At 41.7% G+C, this 18,176-nt stretch overlaps 1 protein-coding gene across 6 annotated transcripts in view; it reads right to left on the bottom strand.

Moving 5' to 3' along the window:
- Positions 1-18,176, bottom strand: part of RERE (arginine-glutamic acid dipeptide repeats) — a 423,843-nt gene that overhangs the window by 123,656 nt on the left and 282,011 nt on the right. For 4 of the 6 annotated variants that reach the window (XM_059911901.1, XM_059911983.1, XM_059912037.1 and 1 more), the window contains one exon: positions 2,399-2,447. The exons of 1 other annotated variant lie outside the window; for it this stretch is intronic. In XM_059911901.1, the coding sequence (XP_059767884.1) occupies positions 2,399-2,447 (49 nt within the window). Of the gene's footprint in view, positions 1-2,398; positions 2,448-17,387; positions 17,555-18,176 lie in introns of those variants that run through there. One more of the 6 variants, XM_059912083.1, reaches the window with a different exon arrangement.

The following is an 18,176-nucleotide window of genomic DNA, read 5'->3' on the forward strand; positions in this document are numbered from 1 at the left end:
GAGGTATAACCAGGTGGCACTGGGGAAGACCTGGATTCCTGATCAAAATGTAACTCCTAGGCCTGAAGGCACAGAAAATACAGTGGAGTTGTGGTAGCCAGACCCACCTAATAGGCCACACCAAGAAAGGGGTGCACTTGAACAGGCAGGTGTTAAGGGGAGTCCTCGTGCAGCTTCCTTCTGCCCGTCTCAGTTGTAACCTGGGACAAGAAGTGTCTCCTAGAAATCAGATGCCCCTGATGGTTTCTGTGTGGTTTTAATATCCCTTCATTTCTTAATTTCTTTTTCATTACAGAGTTAAAACGGGTTCTTAAAAATATGAATGATGGGCTTCCCTGGTAGCACAGCGGTTAAGAATCTGCCTGCAATACAGGGGACACAGGTTCGAGCCCTGGTCCGGGAAGACCCCACACGCCATGGAGCAACTAAGCCTGTGCGCCACAACTACTGAGCCTGCGCTCTAGAGCCCGCGAGCCACAACTACTGAAGCCCACGTGCCTAGAGCCCGTGCTCCGCAACAAGAGAAGCCACCTCAATGAGAAGCCCGCGCACGGCAACGAAGAGTAGCCCCCGCTTGCCGCAACTAGAGAGAAGACCCGTGTGCAGCAACGAAGACCCAGCGCAGCCAAAAATAAAACAAATAAATTTTTAAAAAAATATGAATGATATATAAGAAATGCTCAACATTTAGACAGAAAAATTTCTATACCCTTATAAGGAGTCGCCCGTGTCTCACGTCTCTAGTATGTGATGGCTACAGTGGCTCGATTCCAACATCCATTTCAACTCAAAATGACAGTCCAAGCCAGTCATGCTAATAAAGCCATTTTCCTCAAGTCTAGATATGGACACGTGACCCCATCCATGGCAATGAGACGTGGGGACTAATGGAGACCTTCTGGGAAAATTTTCCTTCTTTCCTGCCATCCCTCTTTTCCTTCCTGGGGAAAAGAGGGATGATCCCTTTCCTCCTCTCAACATCTGCTGTATTTTCATTCACTGTAAGAACCACTATTATTTTATGTGCATTTAGAAAGAAGAAATGCTGCCAATTAAATTATAATCACACCATAGGATACACACTGAAGCCCGACATCAGAGATTAAAAAATGTGAAGGAGGGCTTCCCTGGTGGCGCAGTGGTTGAGAGTCTGCCTGCCAGTGCAGGGGACACGGGTTCAAGCCCTGGTCTGGGAAGATCCCACATGCCGCGGAGCAACTAGGCCCGTGAGCCACAACTGCTGAGCCTGCGCGTCTGGAGCCTGTGCTCCGCAACAAGAGAGGCCGCGACAGTGAGAGGCCTGCGCACCGCGATGAAGAGTGGCCCCCGCTCGCCACAACTAGAGAAAGCCCTCGCACAGACATGAAGACCCAACACAGCCATAGATAAATAAATAAATAATTTAAAAAAAAAATCCTATAAAAAAAAAAAAAATGTGAAGGAAAGAAGTGCATCTCAGAATCAGTGAAATTAGCTCCTGGCCTAAGGAAGAAGGCAGCCCATGGAGACAGCTGAGCACCAAACCAAGAGAACCAGAGAGAAGCAGAGCAGAGCCTTGGTCCTGTCTGACGAAGATGTGAATGTAAGTGAGAATAAACAGCCATGTTCAGCCAGAGTTTTCTGGCCCTGCCTGTCAAAGCATCCTAACTGATACAGAGATCAAACGAAAAAAAGAGAGAGAGATGACAAATACAACAGCAGAGTCTTAGTAAACTGAGTAAAACATGGAAGGGCACAAGTCATGACACAACAAGCTTCCAACTGACAAACATCTTAAACATTTTGACTTTTCTGAAGGATATGGGGTTTTAAAAAAGTTAAAATGAAAGTAGGCAGTGACCAAATGTTCGAGAGATGAACAGACATACATACAATGAATAATTCAGCCTTAAAGGGAAATTAAATTCTGATACGTGCTACAATACGGGAGCACCTTGAAGACATTATGCTAAGAAAATAAGCCAGACACAAAAGGGCAAATACTGGGTCATTCCACTGAGTCGTCAAACTCATGGATACAGGAAGTAGAAGGGAGGCTGCCAGGGAATGAGGGGAGGGGAGAATGAGGAGTTACTGTTCAATGGACACGGCGTTTCAGACTGGGAAGATGAAAAGGTTCTGCAGGTGGATGCTAGTGATGGTTGCACAACAATATGAATGTACTTAAGGGCACTGAACTATTCACTTAAAAATGGTCAGAATGGTTAATTTTATATTACATATATTTTACCACAATTTTTTAAATGTATGTGGTGATCTTAAAAAAATAAATCTCTGCATTTATATAAAATTCCAAACAGCATAACAACAGTTTTAAGCTGCTGCTCAACAGAATAAAGGGCCAGTTGAATAATAAGAAATAAAAACCTATTAAAGAAGCTACTAAAATTTGCTTTACCTGATGGCTAGGACCAACACGAATTTCTCCCTGGGTACTGTTCAGCCTCCTGTCATGGAAAAAGCAGATCAGGTTAGCATAATACAGTTTTGACATAAACATGCACACATTCTTCAAGGAAAACAACTCACTTGAAGTAAGTGAGGGAAAACTCAGGAAGAATTAGCTTCCCCACCGTTTCTAATGCCGCCCTGTATATGTGCGCTCCCCTAACCCCACACGCATCTCTAAAACCGTTTCTTCTAAAAACCCCTCTACTGTAACTTCCTGTCTTGAGTATCTATACCATCGTTCTTTCACCCTGCAGAGAGACGAACATTCCTACAGTACAATCCCAATACATGTTTCTTCTTTTCAAAAAATTTCAGGGTGCCCTACGATAAACCTTATTAAAATATAGACAAGATAGCTTATGATTCCTAGCACACACACTGGGTCATGCATTCATTCATTCATTCATTCAACAAATATTTATTAAGTACCAACTGCAAGCCAGGAACTGCCCTAGGTGTTGGGGATAAAGCAATTGAAAAAAAAAAACAAACAATATTCCTGCCTTACTGGAACTTTTATTCTAATTTGGGTAAAAAAAAAAAAAACAAAACAAAAAGAACCACATAATAGGTCAGATGATGAGAGGGTCAAGGAATTAAAGGGGTGGTAAACGATGAACTTTTACAGTTCTTTATACAGGATAGTCAGAAAAGGCCTTACTAATAAAGTGAAATTGAGCAGAGATGTAAAGCGTGCGGGGGCATGAGCCCAGCAGGCCTAGGAGGTGAAAGACCCATCTCATTTCTGTGTCATTCTTACTGCACTTGCTTTGCTCACTCTCCCTCACTCCAAATCCAAACCATCCAGGGTCCTTCTAAAAACCACCATTCCACTGAAACCTTTCTTGATTTTCTCCCCATGTCACCTCACACGCCCCCAAAAGTGTGGGGTATCTTGTCCCTTTCACTCCTTCAGGAAACATTCATCGAAGGTCTTTGCATCCCGGGCCTTGCACAGGGCATGCAGTGGGTACACAGTGGTGCACAAAGAAACACAGACCTCGGCCTCCCAGAGCTCAGTGCCCACAGCTCCCTGTTACCCTCGATGACCATCACGACCATCTGTTGACCCTCTTAGGAAAACGCTTTCCGTGCCCAGTGACAAGGCCTTACTGTGCTGTACAGTCAGCTGTGAATTTTCACTAGCGCTGAAGAGTAGGCTTTTCCATCGTGAGAGCTGCTTGATGATTATCTGTCGACCTGGACTGAGCTGAAGCGCATAATAAGGCAGCAAAGACCAAAGAGGAAGCACAGACTCTTATTTTTCTCTCATGGCTCTGATACCCCCCACCATTAGCTTTGAAGCTGTTAAAATGAATTCTGGAAAACTATTATTTCCTTCAGGTCCAGCACTTTCTTCTTTTAACCCGACAATTTTTCTCGTGAAGAGTCTTATTTTGGCAAAGTGGGCAGCAGATATGACAAAGGAAGAGAGAAGACTAACAAAGAGAAAATGGTCTAAGCCTTAAGGAGCTTACGGTCCATCTACCTGGGGAGGTAGCAGCCGTGTCCCAAACACCAGAACAGGTCCAATCGCTCCACTCATGAGCCCAATACATTTCAGGAGAAACAGAGTAAAAATGCTAAGGGAAGTGATCAAAATTAGGCAGGCTTCAAGAGGAGACAGTCCATGCAGAGGTCAAGTTCCAGAGAGACCCCTGAAGGACATGAGGAGCACAACAGCAGGCAAGAGAGGGCTTCCCCAGTGGGACGAGAACCCCACCAAGGCGGGCAACTGAAAGAGAGGGGCTGCGGTGGGAGAAAAGCTCCCGTGAAGAGCTACCTTTAACTCACAAGCCACCCTGGTCTCGTGCGTAGGGAAATGGGTGTTGAAACGCAGAGCTGACATTCCCGTGAGTTTATGCAAGGATTAGGGGAAGCTGTTTTAGGAGGTATGCAGAGGAGTCACACAGGCCAGGAGGCTGTTTTAATCTGAGCACTTCTTTAAAAAAAACAAGCAGTCAGTGTTACCTACTATTTCCCTTCCAGCTCATCCCTTTCTGTTTCGTAACCAGCTATGAGCAAAACATAGCTGACAAGCCTAGCTCTCTCCTTCATTTCTAAACACTCCCCAAATGCTTGCCTGCCTACAAGGAGGTCTGGCCAAAATGCATCATCTCAGAAAGCTTCAACCACAGTCCGTCCAGCAACGTGTGCCCACGGCTCAACTTTCAGGCTCTTCTAGAAGGTCTTCAAGTGGTTGGTTATGGAAGCATCTCCCTGTCACTGCTACACACACTAAGTCCTTGCTAATTCCAGGACAAACATTCCTGGTTCATTTTTACTTTAATTTTTTTTATTTTTTATTTTTTGCGTGCGTTTTTGTTTTTTTTCTTTTAATATTTTAATAAACCAGTATTATCATATTTAGCTCAAAACTGTATCACAATAAACCCCCCAAACACCTTATTGAATAGAACTGCTTATATGCCACTTATTTGTATAAAAACAGGATGCTAGTAATTATTAATACTGCTAATAATGATACAAGAGAGATAAAAAAACATGCTGGAGTATCTTAACAGCCAAAATTAGAAATCTGTTTCTCTCTTTTATGTCAATGAAGGGTACTTATTAATGAGTAGACTGAAAAGCACAAAATAAAACAAAGAACCTTTTAAAATTAAAAATCAATTTTTACAACAAAAGTATTTATCATATGCAATTTTTATATATTAGGGTTTCCCAGCAAGAGATACAATGAAGTTAAGTTTTGAGCAGGATTAAGATCCAAGGTAAGCAGGCAATGGCATTAGCCTACCGCATCTAGGAACTCCCAAATATAGAATAAATGGCAGAAATATTTTTTAGGTCTAAGAGAAAAAGAGGTAGATAGCAATATACACCCTATTAGAGAAAACTGGATGCATCTGACAGAAAACCTGTCAGAATATGAACTAAAGATAAAAAGAAAAAGTAGCCTTCTTCCTGGGAAAGTGCCAGTATCCAGCTATATCTGGAATCCAAGGAACAATCTCAGCCCTCCCTTCTTCTGACAGCAGCCAAACTCTACATTCAAGGGTCCTCACCTGCCGCTTCCCTGCCCGAGTGCTCCTTCTGTGGTTCCCACCTCATGTTAGCGGGTGGCACTCTGCTATGACTAATTTGGACATCTACCTCCACCCACTCTGGGACTGAAGAGTACAGAAACAGAGATTTAATTCACTTTTTATATCCCCCAGAATCTAATACAGTACCTGTCTGGCATTATTACTCATTCAGGACAAATTGGAAATTCCTTGGTTACATGAATATTTCTAGACTGCTAGGATGCAAAACTTGATAAAAATCACCAAGAATTATTCTTTAAATGCAGTATCAACAGCTTGTAGAAAACACTCTTAATAATGATACGCTGACTACTACATTTTTCCTTTTACTTAACACAGCAAATCTCAAACTTTTTGGTCTAACACCTTTACGCCCTATTGAGTATCTCAAGGAAACTGTATTTTTGAGAGATTTCAAAATGTTTACTTATTTATTTATTTTAAAATGACAATAGGCTCATGACATAATTAAGTATACTCTTATGAAAAATAATTGTATTTACACAAAAAACAGTGAAAACAGAGGTAACGTTTTACATTTTTGCAAATCTCCTTAGGATCGGACTTCGTAGAAGACAGCTGGATTCTCACATCTGCTTCTCTACACTCAATCTGTTACAGTACATTCTTTTGGTTAAAGTATATGAAAAATAATTGAACCTCACACAGATATATAACTGGGAAAGGAAAGATTATGTGAATAGTCCTTTTGATAACTATGGATATGCTTTTTGATACTACACCAAAACTCAACATGCGATTGTTTCTTAAAGGTCTTTTGCACAATGTTAATCTAAAATCTTATCAATGATCTTTTGGACTCTTGTACATTAAAATCTGTTGGTCTGTCTTGGCCTTTGAATGGATCTTCCACCCATGATTTTGTCATGCATTGGTTAGATGGAAAATATTCACTCACTAAGTTTTGCAGATCTTCCAAATATTAACACAGTTAACTATACAATTTAAAAAAAAGAATCACATTCATTAATATCACCACACATCTCATAACAAAAGCCTGTGTATGTACAGAAGCTGTCAAACTCAGAGTGGTGGGTACAAGTTTTTCAAAATTCTAATTATTTACTTGAAAGCTCCAGTCCTGCATTGGCAAAATACTATCAGCTGGTTTGCCTTGAAATGGCAGGCTCACTGTGTTTGTTCATTTTCAAGAAAATGTCCACCAATTACCCGAGTGAACACAGTTTATCAGTTATTCTCTCAAATAAAAATGGTGTTCCATGAAAGAAGCAGCTAGTTAAACTTCTAACTCCAACAAACAATGCGTGCCCTTTGGTGCGCACGAGAAGTCTTTCATGGTGCGCACCAGAAGTCTTTCATGGTGCGCACCAGAAGTCTTTCATGGTGCTTCCCATTTCATCATAACGAATACTGCAAAGACAGGAACTCAAGGGTCGGGATCTGATAAAATTAATAATGGGGCCCACAAACCAGCTGTGAGAAGCACTGATTATTATACATTATGAACTTCAGAAAATACTGGAGGCTAACTAACTAGGACGATTGACTTGTTTCCTGTTTTGTAATACTTGCTCCCCTGTTCGTTTACACACACTTCTTTCTCACTCCAGCCCATCAATGTGAAATACTATATTTGTGTTGAAGAAACGAGACATTTACGCACGTAACCTGCTTAAGAACTATGACGCTGTTACACAGACAAGTTCACAAGAAGAGAATGGACGCTGATTGCATCCATATTAAAGGAAAACAAAGTAAAGTCTGGGGCCGCTTTCTGAAGTCATGGAGACTGGGATTAACTTGGGGGTCACTGTCCAATAAACGGTCACTGGAATAAATTCTAAAAAATATACTGGAGGCTCAAATTCAAAAGGTCCCTAATCTAGAAAATACCAGGTTAATCCTTCAATTAGTAACAATAGCTAACATGTTAAGTACTTTCTATCTGTTCTGGGTGCTCTTACAGTATTATCTCATTTCTATGTATTAATTCATTTAATTCATATTTTGATATTAATCAGAGCACTAGTAGTGTTATTCACAGAAATTCAGATCTTATTCTATCTTATTATCTATCTTTTTCTATCTTATTATCTATCTTATTCTATCTTATTCTAACTTATTCATAGTTACTAAGAAGGTTTCTGCTTGATGTATAGCATTGCCTAATTAACACAGCAGGTCTGGGCAAAACCAGGGTAGCCTTCAATTAAAGAAGGAAAATCAAGACCAAGGACAGTGTAAATCCCAGCAAGGTCAGATAAAGGATACTACATATGCAATAAGAAACCAAAGATGGAAGTCATATCCCAGGATAATGCAAGACACATCTATGCACACCTTTATCCTTGCCTCAGGGTTTTTACCTATATTATCTTAAATTTAGGTATCACATACTTGTATGACAAACAGAAGCAAAATAATACTAGTTATCACTTATGAAGCGCTCTCTATACATTATTTCATTATTCCATGACAACTCTGTGAGGCAGTATCTCCACTTAACAGATAACAATAACAGGAGTAATTGCAACATCAATAAAGAAGCTAACATGTACGTTGAATGTTAACTATGTAGCATGCATTTCCAGCGAAGCAAACTCCATACACTGTCTTATCTAACCTTAAGGATGACCCTGTAAAGTAGGTGCTATTATTACCTGTACAGATAAGGAAACTGAAGCTAAGAGAGTTTATGAAATTACCCAAGATTACACAGCTAACAGGTTGGAAAAACCAGGATTCAAAGTCAAGTTTAGTTAATTCCAAAGTCAGAGCTCCCAGCCACATTCCATATGGCAGAGTGATTTTACTGAACCAAAATTACACAACTAATTATAAACAGAACCACTATGAGAAGCCATATCTTTTTCCTTAATTCACTTCTTTGTTCATTTCAAGCATCAAAGTAAGACAAAATAATCAAAAAGGTTTTTTTTTAAGCTTGAAAATCACGTTAAAAGAGAAAACCCATCAAAGTTAAAGGTCAACTTATATAACATTGTCAAAATGGCAAAATTATAAAGATGGTTGCCAGGTATTAGGAATGGTGGGGGGAGAAGGGAGGGAGTGGAATCTTTGTGATGATGGAATAGATCTGCAAAGCTACACATGCAATAAAATGTCACAGAGCTATTCACACACTATACTAATGTCCCAAGTCTGGATTCTGATGTTGCACTGGAGTTCTATACCATACCTCCTAGGGGTAGGTGAGTGAGTGAAAGGTACATGGGAACACTCTGTAGCATCTTGCAACTTCCTATGAATCTAAAAAATTACAAGTTGTTTAAAGTCAAAAGAAGAGGTTAATTGAGTGATGTATTACAGATAGACTAGGGGTAAGAAAGAAAACCAGACATGAGAAAAGTTGAATAAATAACAAATAGATTCCCTCAAAATACACTGTAGACAGCTGAATAAGTAGCTGAAGAAAGAATGCCACAGTTAGTAAGCTACGAGATTCAGTGAATTAACTCAAGTCACACATTCCTTTTTTTCTCTGTATTTACTAGGGATCTCTGGAGTGGGATCATCCTTTCTGTGACATCCTTAGCTGTGACGCATACTACCAAAAAACAAACAAAAAAAAGTCACCATCCTCACAAGCCAAGAAGGAAGAATTTCTCTGTGCCCCTAATGTAAATAATATACATATTTCAAAACAGCTGAGTTTAATCCCCATTTTTCTACAAATCTTTGCTTGGAATATGAAAAAATAGTCCCAGAAGCCAAATTACAACAATAATGGTAAGCCACTGTGTTTATTCCTTGAATTAAAAAAAATAGAAAGAAATTCATTGTATATGAAATCTAATACAAAAGAAACCAATGTAACAAAGCAGTATCCATGGCAACTACAACTTAATATTTCAGTCCTCTTCAGCTGCAGTGGATTAAATAAAATGACAAGATGTTCCCTTTGAAAAGTAACCCGTTACCATGGAAACGTTTTAGTCTAAGAAGTAAACAGGGAATGGACAGAAAGGAGCAGGGAGCCTGCAAGTGAATATCAGAAAGGGAGCAGCATCTATGCAAAGATGATGAGGCGGCAGCTGGCCAGATGAGGAAGCTTCTGGAGAAGAGCGAGCCGGCTGGAGACAGGGGCCGCCCGGCAGAACCACTCCTTCCCCCCGAGAGAGGGGGCGGTGTGAGGAAGACACGGGTCTGTGAATGCTCGCTTAAGACCCCCAAGCATCTTTATGTGATCACGGTGACTGCTTACGACAAGAACCTGCATCTACAGGGAAGGAGGAGGGACAAGAACATGCGGTCCTGGGGAGAAGACACAAGCTGGTGGAACAGAGGCCTTGTACAGGCAGCCGGCGTGGCTACTTCCCATCACAATCCACGCCCAGGACGTAATGGCAGGGTGGCCTCTGGCCCATTCCCCAAAGGCTGGGACCAGTAACTCTTGAGTCAGACCCTGCCCCTGTGGCTGCTGCCATGGATGAATGAAATCACATGCAATCTCCCTTTACCTGTCCTTCAGATCGCAAGGCTCGATGGCAGATCATTCTTATCTTTTCCATAGGGTGGCAAGTTGAGCAGGAAGACTGACAGAAATCAACAGAAGGAAGATTCTAGAAACTCTGTTTACTAGCTCATTCGGAAAGTGACCACAGAAATAACAGACTGGGGGTCCAGAATGAAATACACCAAATTTTAGGAAAATCAAAAGGCAATTTACCAGAATCACTTCTTTTTACAAGGGTGGTGGGCAGGAGTGAAAGTCAGACTGATAACAAGGAAGCCCAGAATGGCAGGCTGGGTTTCTCAGATTTCTCCAGCATGGACAGGTATTTCTACAACAGTCTTTTCAATAAGTCTGAAATTTCCTTGAAGTCTGACATAGCTTCTTAAAAATCCATGTAAATTTTGTATTCTACTCCATAACATATTCCCATTCATTTTAAGGTAGAAAAAAACTTCCCTAAATCTGAGTAAAATCACTGTGCTCTGCCTATCCTCAGGACGTCCCATGATTTGGGCACCCCGCCGCCGCCGGGAGCGAGAACTTGTTATACACACCCGAGCCTACATGCTCAGTTGCCTAGGGGAGAGCACAGACTTCAGAATCAAAGGAACCTGGATTAAAATGTCAGTACCAAGGTTCTGTCAGCTCTAAGTGTGATCTTGAGGACTCAATTCAATCTCTCTGAGCCCATCTATGAAATCAAGTTCATAATGGCTACTTTGCAAGACGGCTATAAAAATAAAAGATGATCTACGGAAAGAAAGGCACAGTGCCTGTCACGCAGCAGTCATCACTATTATCAGCTCTAAGCACTGGCAGGGGCGAGAACAGGAAGTAATTCCTCTGTTACGAGTTCCCAAAACACCACCTACCTCTCCTTCAGCCTCTTGTCACAGGCATGATTTTATATTTAATTTGTGTAATTATTTCTCTCCATGGCTATCCTGACCGAAAGCACCCTGTGGGCAGGAACCAAGTCTGATGTTAGCTCACCACTACTTCCCAGAGCCCCCTGGCACTCACTAAAGATATTTTAAATGAATAAATGACTCTAATATTTTAACTCATCTACCATTTTGCCATAAATAACAACTAAGTGCTTTATTGAAAAGTCAAGTCACCTGTGACAGAAGGCTACCCGCCCCCACCCACCCCCAAAGCAAATTCATCTGAAACAGGCTTGATAAACTGCCCAGAAGGAACAAAACTCAGAATTCATTCAGAGTAAAAGAAAAAGATAATCAGTCAACATTTGGAAGAGTTAACATTCCAAATTCATACACAAATGCAAAGGTCAGGACAGGAACTCATTAAAATTTAGAATCATAATATTCTAAATTTTCTCTGATGGAAGGTTCCTTAGAGGCCATCTGATCCCAGCCTTCTAGCTTAATAGAAGAAACCAAGGCCGAGGAGATAAAGGTGCTCTTTCAAGGGGTCACAGTGAGTTAATTATAAAGGATCTCAAGCCTCTCTCCTTTCAGTCGAGTCCCCCTAAATATAATTCAGAGTCCAGAACCAAGAATTCAGGCACTGGCTAAGGAATAAGAAAAATTTCCAGGTTGACAACAGGAGTCAGTAAATATGGCCTCTATACAATAATATGCAGCATCAGAAAAAAAAGGTAAAAAATTTTTTTTAAATAATACATGGGAAAGGATCTAGTTTCAAAGCACTACAATGACCTCGTTCCACTGCCTGAAGTTCTTCTTTGCCTGACCACCCCCACCCCCATTATGTAGTAACATGCAGAACATCTGCCCACGGCACACAACTCCATCCCACCTCAGGCTCCTCATGGGTTTTACTGTCATCACCTGCTGCAAAGAAGAAAACAGTTGTAAGGACCATACCCAACACGCACACACACACACACACACACACACACCAGTTTAGGAAACAAATTTATTTTAAAAATCCCACCTCAGTTTATAAAGCAGCAGTATTCACAGGTTAAGCCGATTTCCCAACCAAAAATGTTGCTGGCTTTCCATACATGGATATCAAACTTTATAATACACAGGAATGGAGTGTCCCCAGAAAAACAGGGGCTTTGAACCAAGCAAGTATGTCTATGATGCACATCTAAATCTCTTTGTTCCCACTGGGAAGTCTCTGGGAAATGCTATTTTTAAAAAAAGGACCATCACAACAGGATAGAAAGCCCAGAGATAAACCCACCTATGGGTTTATTAGCACCTATAGGACGATTAGCACCTATGGTCAACTAATCTATGACAAAGGAGGCAAGGATACACAACAGAGAAAAGACAGTCTCTTCAATAAGTGGTGCTGGGAAAGCTGGACAGCTACACGTAAAAGAATGAAATTAGAACATTCCCTAATACCATACACAAAAACAAACTCAAAATGGATTAGAGACCTAAATGTAAGGCCAGACACTATAAAACTCTTAGAGGAAAACATAGGCAGAACGCCCTATGACATAAATCACAGCAAGATCCTTTTTGACCCACCTCCTGGAGAAATGGAAATAAAAACAAAAATAAACAAGTGGGACCTAATGAAACTTAAAAGCTTTTGCACAGCAAAGGAAACCACAAACAAGATGAAAAGACAACCATCAGAATGGGAGAAAATATTTGCAAACGAAGCAACTGACAAAGGATTAACCTCCCAAATTTACAAGCAGCTCATGCAGCTCAATATCAAAAAAACAAACAGCCCAATCCAAAAATGGGCAGAAGACCTAAACAGACATTTCTCCAAAGAAGATATACAGATTGCCAACAAATACATGAAAGGATGCTCAACATCACTAATCATTAGAGAAATGCAAATCAAAACTATAATGAGGTATCACCTCACACCAGTCAGAATGGCCAGCATCAAAAAGTCTACAAACAATAAATGCTGGAGAGGGTGTGGAGAAAAGGGAACACTCTTGCAGTGTTGGTGGGAATGTGAATTGATACAGCCACTATGGAGAACAGTATGGAGGGTTCCTTAAAAAACTAAAAATAGAATTACCATATGACCCAGCAATCCCACTACTGGGCATATATACCCAGAGAAAACCATAATTCAAAAAGACACATGCACCCGAATGTTCATTGCAGCACTATTTACAACAGCCAGGTCATGGAAGCAACCTAAATGCCCATCGACAGACGAATGGATAAAGAAGATGTGGTACATGTATACAATGGAATATTACTCAGCCATAAAAAGGAACGACATTGGGTCATCTGTAGAGACATGGATGGATCTAGAGACTGTCATACAGAGTGAAGTAAGTCAGAAAGAGAAAAACAAGTATCGTATATTAACGCATACATGTGGAACCTAGAAAAATGGTACAGATGAACCAGTTTGCAGGGCAGAAATTGAGACACAGATGTAGAGAACAAACGTATGGACACCAAGGGGGGAAGTGGCGGGGGGTGTGGTGGTGGTGTCATGAACTGGGTGATTGGGATTGACATGTATACACTGATGTGTATAAAACTGATGACTAATAAGAACCTGCTGTATAAATAAGTAAATAAAATTAAATTTGTAAAAAAAAGGGCCGTCACCTTATTCCTATTCACTGTAGTGGTGTGAATATGGGGAGGGGGCAGGAAGTGGGGGGGAGGCAGCAACGGTGGCGGCAGCTGTGGTAGCAACACAAGCATTAACAGACACACACTCGTCCCACCGTGTTAGAGAGACTGGCAAGAAAAGAACAACATCTAAGGCTGCATACACCAAATGTTACACGATACGGAAGTAAAGCTTTTTTAAAAACTTTAAGAACTGTAAAGAAAAATATAAACACCCAAAAAGCATAAGAAGAATGCTGGCCAAACATACTGGCCACTAATTTAATGACCGTAATTCCTAACACAGTTCCTAAGATTGTCTTAGATGAACAGGTTGACCAAAAAATACAGATGTTGTTAAGATAACTACACCTACATAAGACTGTAGACTTGGACTTTGAATTCATAACAGTAATACACTGATAAACTATGTGCCAGGCACTTTCATATCGTTCGCTTTCAATCTTTCTAACAACTGTGAGAAATATTCACCCCCATATGACCCGTGAGAAAACAGAGGTTCAGAGAAAGGAAGGAACTTATCCAACGTCACAGCTTGTCCAATGTCACTTATTAAGTAGAATTTGAACCATATCATCTAGCTCCAAATCTAGTTTTCTCTCTTACCACAGATGCCACTCATTTAATTCAACATATTTATGCCAGAGGCCCATTGGTCAGACACTCTCCTGGGAACTGAGGACATGGTCTGTGCTCCAGAAGCTTAAAGTGCAATAAGGAAGACAATCAATCAAATAGTCACAAATAAATGCACAGTTCAAAGAACTCTGATAGAAGGTCTAATTATCCCAACTAAATTAAAATGAACTGTTTTAGCTTAGATCCAAAGTATCACAGAGCATACATATAAGAGACTAGATTCGTTTTCTTTCAGATTTGCTTTAAAGAAATGTTCAACAACCTGTCACCTACCCTACCCTGTCAGAAACTCCTCAATACAGATGACTGTCAGCTTGGGAGGAGATGCACAAATGCACAAATAATTTCAAATCTCCCTTTACCCCGTATTTTCTATTTTCTCTCTCGTTTTGTCAGACAGTTGTTTCACAGCTTTAGAATGAACGTCTTTCTGGTGGAAGGACGACTTAGTTCAGTAATGACCAAAAAAAAAAACCAAAAAGCGAAAAACGAATTCAGAAGGAAAAAGGATCAGGACCAATGAACAACCGAAGAATCACAGACATGGTGAATATCAGGCTGTAGGTGTATCAGTGTGTTTCAATTAATTCTTAAGCTAACACACCAGACAAGAGTCTAGGAAGTGGTCAAAAGCAGGGGTACGTTATGAGCGGATTCCCAGACTCTGCAAAATTTATGTTGACAGAGGAACACTTTAAATGTAAGGATCAACCTCAGATTCTGATTCAAGATGCTGATGTAATGACAAGAAAAGCTAATAACAGGATAATATTTGGGGGAGCTTTTACTTTTACATTCTTTTGGAAACACACACTGTCTCTCTTCACCAGCATTTCCTGATACTCTGAAGCCCAGCAGGAGGGGAACAAGAAGCCACAATGAAGCTAATCATCCTCTTTCCAAAGTCCACGCCACCCGGGCCCTAGACAACATCCCCAAACAAGGGAACAACTTCCTGTACACTGCGCCTTCACCTCTACCGCCACCAGACAAGCCTGGAAGCCCCAGAGCGGAAGGCGGCTGGTCAGCGAATAACCTTCCAAAAATATTTTCCTAAAACGGGAAAATGTAGTACAAATGCATGGCACGTAAGATAGAGCTCTAGTGACTCACTTGAGCGGATCTGAAACATAGGAACTCGGCTCTTAACAACAAAGGGTCCCCACAGATCCCGGTGGCAACGACAAGTCCTCGCCGTCGAATCAGGTGGCTGCACGCGAGCTCCACAGACCACCAGCCAGCCGAGCGGGCGGACCCGGCCAGAGCTGATTCAGCTACCGGTATAGCCTCCTGTTCACATCTCATTTGCCAAATGTAAAAAAAGCTTAAGAAGAATTAAAGATTCTACAACAGAAAGGCAGTTCCACAACTGTTTTCCTAACAAGTATTCCCGACTCAAACGGTGGGCTTCTGAAACGAGGCAGAAACTTGAGTCCTGCAGGGCTCCCAGCACGGGCTGCGGTGTCCAGCTCCTCCAGTCTAGAGAAAGGGTGACTTCACACTCCCAGGAGAGGAGTAGAAGGAAGAGTAAAGGTGCTTCTAAGTGAAGTGAAAGATGGCAAGTTCCAGAAGCAATGCTACGTGGCATGGGGAAAAGTAAAAGTGGTTATCTGCCCCAAACTCCCAAAGGCAATGTTCAAATAAATGTGATCAAAAGGGGAGGACAGCCCTCACAGAAATGGAAAAGAGAATTAAAAATCGTAGGTAATAAGTGTAATAACCCTAAATTATCCCCGTATAATTCACCTCCTTAATCACAATCCCCAAATCGAACCTGCCAGAAGCCAGATTACACTTCAGTAACATTTTCGGTGGCTATAATGCATCATTAGCCTTCCTAAACTTTCCGCCAAAATCAGGGGCCTCCTCGGACAGGAGTTAACCATGCACAGCTCCAGATTCACATACAACGAAGGGCTCACATGGAGAATTTCTCCATCATCAGCGTGCAGTAAATTTCTTCCCTATCCTCTGAGAGTTTCTCATTTGCACATTCTTCTATATTGTATGCTTCCTTTCATCCTCACAAAGACACAAAATTTAAGTGTCACTTCAAAATTTTTTCCAACTTCTATCAGAAGAAAAAAGGGGAGAGGAAACAAAAAGGGACAATTAATATAATTCAGAAACTTCACTTAATATCTACTTGGGGAAGAATTCAACTTGTCCTAAATCTGCGTATTATGATTGGCTCCCTAAGTTAACTATGGTGAGAGCCATCTGTCTGAGCCCAGTCTGCAAACAGGACACACAAAAAGCATAACTGCCCCTCACAGAAAAGACTGGTGTCCGGTCCCATCAAGCAGTGGGCACAAAACCTGGCCTTGTAGACGCCTCCACCTTCTCAGGCATCAACTCCTCCTGTCACTCGTCTCCTACAGAACTCGTAAGTCACACAACAAAATACACATACACAACAAATGGCATCTTTTGCTAAAACAAACAGAACGAACAAAAAAACCTGAAACCTCAACTTCTAACACAAATGCCACGGCAAACAATTTTTTTTTTTAATTGCCAAGAAATTTTCCATAAGCTCCAAAAGACAGGATGGACTTGGAAGCAATAGAAAATGATGTGACTGACAACCTTTCATTTCTTAAAAAATCCATTTTAAGGTGATATTGTTGCAACCATAATCCATAACTGTTCCCTGCATAGGTCAAAACATATGCACTATTTCAGGCTTCAGAAAAAGATCACAAGAATTATAATTTGCTCTGGCAAACAGGCTCTCAATCAAAACAAGTTCCACCCACCTTCAAAGCAACCAATAGCTGCCCACCTACCACCCTTCCTAAATCGTCCAAACAGAGCCGCTCGGGGGCCCAGGCGTCCCGACCAGCCCCACGCAGCCCGGCAGCCTACAGGTTTGCTCTGCAGGTGCCTGAAGGCAAACAGTCTCGGCACCCGGCACCCAGAAAGACTCGGGTTGAAACTGCACCCGGAGAGGAAGAGGTGAGGGAAAGGGGAAGAGGACAGGGACCAGAGGGACCACGACGCTCTGCGTTTGCTTAATGCATCTCTGAGTAGACCCCGTTCCGTTCTCAGCTCTGATCTCACGCTTTGCACCACCACCTACACGGCCAGCCAGGGCTGAAATTCAAGGCTCGCAGGAACATGCACTATGAATGATAAAATGATTCATGAACATCCTCAGAAGTGAGAGAGCGCAGCAAAACCATCACACTCTTTCAGTGAGGCCGGAGGAAGACAGCCTACCTGCAGGGGCTGAATGCATGGTCCATGCCTAACAGAGGCCCTGGTGAGTGTAGCTGCGCCCTGCGCCTCCGCTTACTGTGCAAACTCTGCCCTTTCTACTCTAGCAACTCAAAATGGAGGCACATGCGGTCTGAGAGACCTCGCAGAGCTCGCACTGAGCTTGTGCTGTGACCTAAGCCTTCACGCAGGACGCAGAAACTCCCCCTCACACTGACAGGACTGAGCATGTGCTGTGACCCTCCCTCATCCATACACTGTCTCTCAACGCAATCAATCTCAACCCTGCTGTTTCCGTAAATAAAGCCCAGCCAACAGAGGAGGCAGCTTCTCCCCGCAGACCAAGCTAGTGTGCAGGGAAGTGGGGCCGCAGAAAGGGGATCCCAGACGGCCAACACCAGGGAACTCGCAGGCCGAGCCACTGAGAGGCTGCAGACAAACGCCCTGCTCTGTGAAGACAACAGCAAGTTCTGTTTTGTCTTTTTAAAAAATAAATAAATAAATTATGGTTTTAAACAGAGAGATCATCAAGAAGGAACGGAATGAAAAACCCCAGATATGAATGACTATACATAAGATTAGCAAACAGAAATACTGCAGTCTATTTAAAAACATAGCAGTAGCTACCTAAGGGAAGCAACCCCGCAAATTTCTTTTTGAAAACTTTAAACATTTGGAAAAAGGTCACACGAACAATCCTGGCAAAGTTATGGAGTACTGGGTATCACTGCAGCCACAAACACAGTGTGGCTGGTATAGCAAGCAGAGTATCTAAAGAATACTGGATTTTAT

This window comes from Balaenoptera ricei, chromosome 1 (assembly GCF_028023285.1).
Source record: "Balaenoptera ricei isolate mBalRic1 chromosome 1, mBalRic1.hap2, whole genome shotgun sequence".
NCBI lineage: Eukaryota > Metazoa > Chordata > Mammalia > Artiodactyla > Balaenopteridae > Balaenoptera > Balaenoptera ricei.